The sequence below is a fragment of the Hippocampus comes genome, unplaced genomic scaffold (genome assembly GCF_001891065.2).
Source record: "Hippocampus comes isolate QL1 unplaced genomic scaffold, H_comes_QL1_v1.1 scaffold174, whole genome shotgun sequence".
NCBI classification, from domain to species: domain Eukaryota; kingdom Metazoa; phylum Chordata; class Actinopteri; order Syngnathiformes; family Syngnathidae; genus Hippocampus; species Hippocampus comes.
Window position 1 is genome coordinate 6,104,101 of NW_017805983.1, and position 9,471 is coordinate 6,113,571.

Here is a 9,471-nt window from a genome sequence, read left to right on the forward strand (position 1 = left end):
GAATATTTCATGACATAACTGGAGCCTTAAATAAGCTGAACTTTTTTTTACATGCTCGTTTTTTGAAAATGAAAATTTTTCTAAAAATATATATATTTTTTTTTACTGCTTTTAAAGTGTGACAACCAAGTCATGAAGATGTTTTTTCACTTTCAACCACTCAGAAATGTTCAGTGGCACCAGACTGATCAAGACGTATTTTTTCATGCCCTTTATGGACAATAAAAATTGTATTTTATGACCGTAACTCTTGATATGCATTATATCTGGCAAATGCTAATAAATGCTCCCCTATAATTGACCTTTGGACAATGTGAGACAGCCTCATGCCAAAAATGTTTAATCTGGGAAGAGATATAAGTATCGATGAGCAGCTTGTGTCTTTTTTTTTTTTTTTTGGCCACACTTCAAACAGTATATGTCATCAAAGCCAGCAAAATATGAACTGTTTGCGTTGTTGCTACCTCTTATGCTTGGAACATGCATGTGTACACCGGGAAGCTTCCTGAAGGCCCGTGAGGAAAAAATCTGGGAATGAGGGTGGTTTTGGACCTATGTAACTCACTGTAGGGCCACACATTGACCAGATAATTTTTTCACTTCTTTTCCCCTGGCTGCTGAATTAAAAAATGGCTTTGATTGGAATAATTGTAGGGCGGCCCGGTGATCGAGAGGTTCGCGCATCGACCTCACAGTGCAGAGGTACGGGTTCGATTCCAGCTCTGGCCTTCTTGTGTGGAGTTTTTGCATGTTCTCCCCGTGCCTGTGTGGGTTTTCTCCGGGTACTCCGGTTTCCTCCCACATTCCAAAAACATGCCTGACAGGCTGATTGAACACTCAAAATTGTCCCCAGGTGTGAGTGTGAGCGCGGGTGGTTGTTCGTCTCTGTGTGCCCTGCGATTGGTTGGCAACCGGTTCAGGGTGTCCCCCGCCTACTGCCCAAAGACAGCTGGGATAGGCTCCCGCACCACCCGCGACCTTTGTGAGGATAAAGTGGATCAGAAAATGGATGGATGGATGGACTGGAACAGCTAAGTAAATCACACAGGCCATAAGTCACTTTTGTGAGAGAAGCAGAAACATACTTTCAGTTTTGCTTTTGACTGTGCATAAAATCCATTTATGGGCTGATAACAAAACGTGATATCGCAAAACTCAGATTAAAAAAAAAAAAAGTATTTTTGACTGCAACCTGACATCACCAAGCTTCCACAAGTAATATGATTATTGCTTTGGCTCGAGCACAAAGTGAGCGCATGGACGATTTTATCCATGCATAAAATTATCCGAACCGCTTATCCTCACGAGTGTCGCGCACATAGACAAATAACCATTTACACTCACAATCACACTAAGGGACAATCTAGGGCAGTGGTCCTCAGCTTTTTTTTCCGCCGCGAACTTGTTCATATGTTACCGGTGGGTGGTGTTCGATTGCGTTGTGTTTAAGAATATTGACGACGCACAGCAGGATTTCTTGTGTTGATTCCGTTTAACTGTCTCAATCACAAAACTGACGATAACACCAGAAAACATCCTCCCCTCAATTATATTGACACAGTGTGCCCCTACACAAATTGTATGGCACAGTGTAAAATACTTAAGACTTGTAAATGAAAACAAACGTTTCTCCAGCTCTCAAGACATCTAGCTCCCCATGGACAGAAAAAGAGGAAGGTCGAATACGTGAGAACCATTTCGAAGAGGTCTTGCAACATTAATTATTGAAGTAGAGAACACATGATTGATATATATATATATATATATATATATATATGAAATGTGAACACGTCAGGTATTCATAATTTCACATACTTTGTGTAGTTATAACGCAGTGCACGAAGCCGAGTTTACCCCTAATCATCGGACAAGCTGCTGACACTTTTAGCGGTGCAGTAAATAAATACAGTATGGTTCAATGCCTTGTGAAAATAATTAGTTACTCAGCAAAGTGATTATTAATCGTTTCTATAATGTTAGATCTATAGTGTAAAAAATGTGTATTATAGCTGAATGAATATTAAAAACTACAGTATCTACCAACAGTGGTTCTCGAATGAGGGTACGCGTACCCGGGTACCGCTGTGGGTATGTGAAGGCACTTTGGGGGTTCCATGAGAAATAAATACTTTATATATTATAAATATAGGTAAAATCAATTAAATAAGAGCTTGATCACCGTAGTTGCTTCCCTGCAAGAATGACAAGGATCGTCAGGAACAAGCCCAATTGTCTCACTAAAACGTATCACGAAATGCAAAAACACTGCGTTCAGTGCAACAATGCAATATTCCATCTTGACATTTTGGTAATGTCGTCAGCCCTCTTTTTAATTATTCACTATGTACCTCGATTACTTTTTGAAACAAGTATTTTGTAACATGAGATAATTACTTATTGCAAGTAACGTGCCTGTTCACGACTAAAGTGACAGTCGACCTCACCCTCCGCAGCTGAAAGCTCTAGAAAGGTCGATTAGGGCCGACGGGCTCCCTCCTTTGCTATTCTCAAAACCACACTACGTAACTCCATCCACTCTAGTTTCGCTGGCTGTCTGGCGGTGACGTTTTGCGTTGCCTGCCCGTGTGTAGTAAACGTTTCTTCACTCCGCAGGCGATAAAGCGCTTTTCTCACACAAGGCTGTTCTGTCTCTGAAAAAGACAATGACATCACGTCCAGACACGTAAGTGTGTGTGAAACACACTCCCAGAGCTCAGGCTAAAAAGTGGAAATTGTGCTTGTGTAGCCGGCTAACGTTAGCCTCCCGACAACATGCCGCGGTAATGGCGGGAGGCCGGCCTTTACCTCGGTGAACTGTGAGCTACAATTAACTTGCTAACTGTCTGACATTTTCAGACCAGTGTTTCAAATATTTCGGCCACTATCGCTTACTCACGTATGCGAGGATTCTTTGACGCTGCGACGACTTTTTTATGACGTTCTAGCGTATGTCAGGTGCACCGCATGGCTCAACTAACCCGACTGTTAGCTCGGCTAGCGTCATTGAATCCATTCAGCCACTTTCTAGTCGGTTCTAATGAGGATCACTTCTGTGTCGAAGTTAGGACCGTGGCGTTGTTGGTCTTTACGCTTATACGGAGTTTATTCACGATTAATGATTGGGCTCATGGGGCCACGAGTTGATTGCATTGTAAAGTGGCGGATATCAAGTAGCGTATTCAGACTTTCCAGCACACAAGGAGCTGTCTGCCGTCGCGCATGAGTTGCACATTCTACCCCCAAATTGTGTGTTTAGTTTGATAAATAGGATGGATGTCTTTTAATGCTAAGGCCCACTGTAACTTGATACTGTCGTCACCTGATAACTGCCTTTTTTTAATGGAGGACTGTTCCACCTGAACTGTGCCCTTCAATTGCTTATCATGGCGTATGTTTGCATTTTACTTGAAATTTAGTTAACATTTCTATAAAGTAAAATGAGTATCATAGCAGTGATGCTGAACGCCTTGCACGTTTGTGTCCTCTTTTGTATTCCTACAAAGTGCCATGCAAATATTGTTGAATGCATTAAAAAGAATTGCTGTGCTCTCCTTGCCGTTTCTTCACAGACATCCAGCAAGTGCCAAGTGGTACGAGAGGAGGGACTCTGTTTTTATAGAGTTCTGCGTAGTGGACAGCAAAGAAGTAAAGGTCACTTTTGATAAAACTAAATGTGCTTTCAGGTATGTATTGATCACAATTACGAGGCACAGTCTGGCTGTGTCAGCTAAACTGTCTTTGAAGGGTTTGCTTTTAAACTGTTTTTGAATGTTTTGCTTCTATCTATGCCACACACATAGGCACTGTGGTCTTAACTGTCTATCCACAGATCTACTATGTGCACTTGTCAGAAATGATGGTAGTCCAAAGCATTGAATAATTCAAATATCCAATAAATATGTATGTGTAATCTCAGGTCTGAGGAACATGTTTCCGTTTGTTGAATGCATGAAACTAGCAGCATGAATGACATCAGATTAAAAGACAAACAAACAGGACAAGTGAGGCTGGGTTCTGTAATTGAATGTGTACTTGTGCGTGTTTTCCCAGTTGTGTTGGGGGAACTGACAATGTGAAACATGAAAATGAAATAGAGCTCTTTGATGCCATCGATCAAAATGTAAGTATTGTTAAATACATTGACCAACGCTGACTTTTATTTTTTTCAACACCTCACTGTCACCGTCCTTCAATGCAGGAATCCAAACACAAACGCACAGACAGATCTGTGTTGTGCTTTTTGCGGAAAGCAGAACCGGGCAAGTCATGGCCGAGGTTGACCAAAGAGAAGCCTCAGGTTGGTTGCCTTCAAGATGCCATCTGTTTAAAATGCACCAGACAGGTTAAATGCCTTATGGCGTGTGTCTCCATAACAGAGATGGCTCACTGTTGACTTTAACAACTGGAAAGAGTGGGAGAACGACTCAGAGGAAGAGATGGGCAACTTTGATCAATTTTCAGATGTAAGCACTCGTACACGCTACATTCCTCATTCATTTTTATTATTGTTACAATGCTTTTTCAAGCTCCTTTTCTCAGTTTTTTTTGAACATTCAATAGTTTTTTTTCTAAAATAATATCAGCTTTATTATACAATATAGCTGTTTTGGGCAATTAATTTTGCAAAGCGGCCACATGAGAAACTGGAACATTTGGAGGGAGCCCAAGCCAAAATGGTAACTTCAAACTTTGTATTGTTTTTAATTAATTTATAAAAACAATAAATAAATTAGGATGTGTCTAGATATAGTATTGTATTTTTATAAGACACTCCAGTGTATTAGTCGCGTTTTGGGGGGAATGTGTTGGACAAAAACAGACCAAGAACAGTAGTCCTCAGGCTTGAAGCCCAAATCGTGGGTGCGTTTGGAAACACACTTTGACTGTGTACTCCAAGTACTCCAGTCGGAGCTCCAATTTCAAAATATACAGTCAGTATTCTCAAGTAAGGAATCATATTTACGCTGTCCAATCCTTCCTTATAACAGAATTTCCATATGTGGGATACGACTATGGTACATGTCCTTTATGAACATGCAAGTATGTGAACAAAATACATGTGTAACAACACAAGCAATGAAATGCAAAAATATATGCTCCAAACACTGTTTATAACACAAAAGCTGCAGTATATGGTACATGTATATGAACAAAATACAGTATAACAAACTTAGGACTGTTTACTACAAAATGAGACTAGTAGCAGATCTGGTGGCTTTTCTTTCCACTCACTCACTGTCGCTAAGTGACCTCCCCTTGATCGGCACCCAAGACAGCGTTGCTCAGCTGATGTCGTGCAATGAACTTTTAAAGCCAGCCACGGGACACTTCGAAGTCCTCGATGCCAATAGTTAGTGCGATGGAACTCACCTTCTCTCTAATTAGCGCTCCAGTTAGCGGAAAGTTTTTAGCATGATTACAGGTGAAGCATTCCAGGAAACGTTCGTTTACTCGACTATCCGTCGAGCATCAAGCAGTTTACTCTGAGCAGCTAATCGGATGCATTCCAATCTCTCTTCCACAGATCGAGCTATCTACACACATAGATATTGAGGTCCCTCTTGGCCAATGGGAGGCCAGGATGATCAGTAGTAGCCAATGGCAGAGCAGCTATAATTATGTTGCGTTCAGGAAACTCGGAGCTGTGAACGAAATAAAAAAATCCTTCACTATTCTAGTAAAACTCATGCTAATAGAGTCACTTACATGTCGCCATTTTGGATTCAATGAGAGTAAATGGTGGCGCGGACATAGTTATTCCGTAGTATCGAGCGGGACTTGCTTGTGTTTGCGCAACTGCGGGCTTCCCTATGGCTTCCGGGTTCCGGGTACTGGAACTTTCGTTGTTATGAATTGATCGTTGATGTAATATCATAGTCAAAATTTTAATGCATAGGTTTTTATTCCGGGTGAGGGAATTTCCGTTTGAAAGAAATCCGTAGATGGGAATATTTACTGTATCGACACACCAGTCACACATGAGTGTAATATGTCTGTGTATATATGTATATGTTTCAATTCATAATTTTACTTTAATTACAGATTTTTGAAAGTAATTTAGGTTTAATTACTGAGCTGATGTTTCTGCCGCTTCTGTTCACCTTCGCTCTCAACGACCAGTGAAGCTACAGCCTTTGTGATTGGCAAATCCAATTAATTGTTCAGCCCTACTAGAATCAGTGGGAGCGATGGGCATCATTTGCATGGAGGGGTATTTGGGATGATATCAGGGATACCCAAGTAGTCACATTAAACAGGGTTGCTCACAACATGTCAGTCACGTGTTGCAGTGATGATACTTGGCATTTTCCTCCTAAACATGAAGTGCAAAGTGGTTGTAGTTTGCGCTGAAATGAAATGTTGGTGATGCCACCACTGAAGAGCACCAGTGATGGCATGCAGAAAAGTATGAGGATGAGCTTGAGCTCTACCTGTACGACAGAGGCAATTGTGTACAGTTAGAGCAGGGGTGCCCAAACAGTCGATTGCGATTGACTGGTAGCCTGCAAACTGGTCCCAAATTGATGGCGAGGGAAGGGGTGGGGGGTGTAAAGATCTGTGTGCGTGTTAAAAATATATACTTTTGTGTTAGTGTACACTGTACTCGAATCAGTTAATCAGTTTCAGTTTCACAAAAAAAGAATTTGGAGTGCAAGGAGAAGCATTTTAAAACGATACACATGAGCTATGTTAGTGATGTTCATGCAGTTAATATGCTGCAAAAGTGCATCCCATGCCTCGGCACCAGGTCTCTACTAAGCCAGGCGGTGATTTCCTTTTCACAAATTCTTGTATCTACTTAATTTTTCTGTTTAATGCGTGCGCACGTGTGCCTGGGTGGATGTGTGTTAACGGGTCGATTGGGGGATATTGGCTGCTTGAAAAGTAGATCTTAGGTCAAAAAAGGTTGGGCACCCCTGAATTAGAGATTTGTGAAATTGTCACTAGGTGTCAGTATTACTCCGTAAACCTTCACATTTCTTGATAGATATTGAAGTAGAATGGTTAGGTTCGATTCCATGCACTCACATCTTTTAAATTGAAACCAATTTTCTGATTCAAATGGCTCTTTTGTCACACCCCTAGTTAATATATTTTATTCGATTTTTTAATACACACTTCTTAAAATATGTTGGACATTTTTAATGTTTTGTGGGGGTATCTGCTTTTTTCCCGGACAAAATACATTTCCGTTAAATTGTGTGATAGGTTGCAGTAGTTGGTTTAAAATGTAGAATGACTTTGAAGTCACCCAGAATCATGGAACTGACTGCTTTTGATTTAGAAGGTTCACCTACAGTAGTGATTTTGAGGGTTTTACTTGGTGCGATCTTTAATTCAACGCATTCAGTGGCTGATAATAGACTTTTTTTTTCAGGGATGTATTTCTAAGGTTTCACCTAATGAGTGACATTTAAATAGGTGCAGACAAACTAATGGAACGTTGTCCTTGGTATATTGTAAATCTTCATATGCCTTGTGAAGGTCTCAACATAAGGGGGGAGTGAAGATGAGTTTTGTGACTTTTTCACTTTCATGTCACAGATGATGAATAACATGGGAGGTGATGATTTCCAACCTGATCTCGATGGTGACGATGTAAGAATCATTTTTGTTTAAACCAGCTTCAGCCACGAGATTGACGTCCATCATTCCATGTTTTACTTGATTTTTTTTTTCTAACCACATTTTCTTTTTCCAGGATGAGTCTGCAGACAGCGACGATGAAAGTCAGTCATTTTCCATGTATCATTAAATTCTGAGTCACTTACTGATGGGAGCCTGTGACACGGAAAGTCTAATTGTATTTCTCCCTACTTTCAGAAATGCCAGACTTGGAATAGAGGGCCTGATACTCTGGAAGGAAAGGAAAAGATCGGCAGACAAAGGAAACGAATGAAATTGACACTTTTACACCTTTTTAAAGGCATGGGGGGGGGGGCGGACTAACGTACTGGGTTGGCAGCCATATTTAAATGCATAGCCTCTGCTCGATGCTCCTGTGAAGGTTGACATGCATGGTAATGTACAGAGCAGCTATCTCCACTTCCATTTGCTGTACTGCACGTCAGGTATCTTGCTTTACTGTTAAATGACCAACGAAGCACACCTTAATCGATGGAAAAGCTTGTCCTCAATTGAGCAATATGTGTTGATCAGATTGACTACAACAGAATTGTGGTTTATGATTAGTAAAATCTTTGTCAAATGTTGTGGTTATAAGTTGGGTAAATAGTGTAGTTTCCTCTGTTAAAAATAATAATAAAATAAAAACAATTTGTCGGGGTCCCTCTAAACTGCCTTCCATGTGTCGTGAATTAGATGACCATGAAGCCGGTCTGTTGTTTCTGTAACTTCAATTTCCTGCTTACATGTTTCCCTTTGTTTATTTGAAGTCATGGCAAACATGTTTCATCTGTCCAATGACCATCTAATCGAGTATTGTAAATGGAGTTCACTCATTTGAATATCTTAACTGTTCCTCTCTCCAACATGCACTCAGCCTGCAGGATTAAGTTGAAATTATTTGCAGCGCAGGCTTGAAGCTTGGTTGTGCTTCAGGATCACATCTCTGGGTTCTACACACACAGACACACACAAAATCGAGAACAGAACTTTGTTGGAGAGATGCAGTGATGTGTAATGACCAAATTCTATTTGCACTGTCAACAAAATGTTTGGGGAGACATGATGTTGCTTTACAATGGACGTTCATTTTTTTGTCTACATATTTCTAATAAACTGTTTAAGAAATCTTGGATGCTCTCTTGGTCAACTAAAAACCTGTTTTGACTAACTAGGTGGGTCGGGGAACTTAAAACCTTGGATGGTTAGTTCAAACTGTTGTGCATATGTGCTAAATTGCAAATTTCCCCAGTGTAGGACAAATAAAGGTTATCTTAAAGCTAAAATGATACAGGTTCACCATGCGTCCGGGATAATGAAAACTTAACCAACAAATTAGGTGCACAAATCGCTATAGTGACGTCCTGCAAAAAGTTGGAACCCTCCTCAAAAATGAGAATTCCGAAGCTGACGTCAGGGCTTTATAAACTTCTCTTTGATAGCACTTTATACTTTAATCAGTCGCGGGTAGTTGATAATTAGTTTTAACTTTTTAAACACAGAAACTTCGTCAACAATAAGCTTTCTCTTGGGCTTGATTTCCCCTGGCCCGTCGCAACAAAATCAAATACGTACAATACACCGATTTCCTATGTTGATGCTTAACTACTTTACAATTTAGGTGCGTACAGTATTTGCAAGTTCTACGCCCGTTAAGTCCCAACAAAAATTACAACTACTGTTCATTGACGATAATGTAATTGGGTTGACTCTATAACACGTACTCGATAATTCATTCGTGTTTTTCAACGCTCTATAGATAATTTGCTCTTACTGCTTTTAGAAACGTGTCAAAGGGGAGCGACGACATAACTGCTGTTTAAACGTCACAAGGCCTTTTACTTT

At 40.4% G+C, this 9,471-nt stretch overlaps 1 protein-coding gene across 1 annotated transcript; it reads left to right on the forward strand.

Annotated features, from left to right (window-relative positions):
• Positions 1-2,522: 2,522 nt before the first annotated feature.
• On the forward strand, positions 2,523-8,756 carry LOC109528575 (prostaglandin E synthase 3-like). Its single transcript, XM_019891366.1, has 8 exons — positions 2,523-2,683; positions 3,570-3,683; positions 4,051-4,120; positions 4,199-4,297; positions 4,377-4,463; positions 7,546-7,599; positions 7,703-7,730; positions 7,825-8,756. Exons 1-8 carry the CDS (start codon positions 2,664-2,666, stop codon positions 7,842-7,844), a joined length of 492 nt encoding a protein of 163 aa, XP_019746925.1. The 5' UTR covers positions 2,523-2,663; the 3' UTR covers positions 7,845-8,756.
• Positions 8,757-9,471: the final 715 nt, after the last annotated feature.

Coding starts and splice junctions, on each gene's coding strand:
- LOC109528575 (XM_019891366.1), top strand. CDS start 2,664: ATGACATCACGTCCAGACAC. Junction 2,684..3,569: donor ATGACATCACGTCCAGACAC/GTAAGTGTGTGT, acceptor GTTTCTTCACAG/ACATCCAGCAAGTGCCAAGT. Junction 4,298..4,376: donor TGACCAAAGAGAAGCCTCAG/GTTGGTTGCCTT, acceptor TCTCCATAACAG/AGATGGCTCACTGTTGACTT.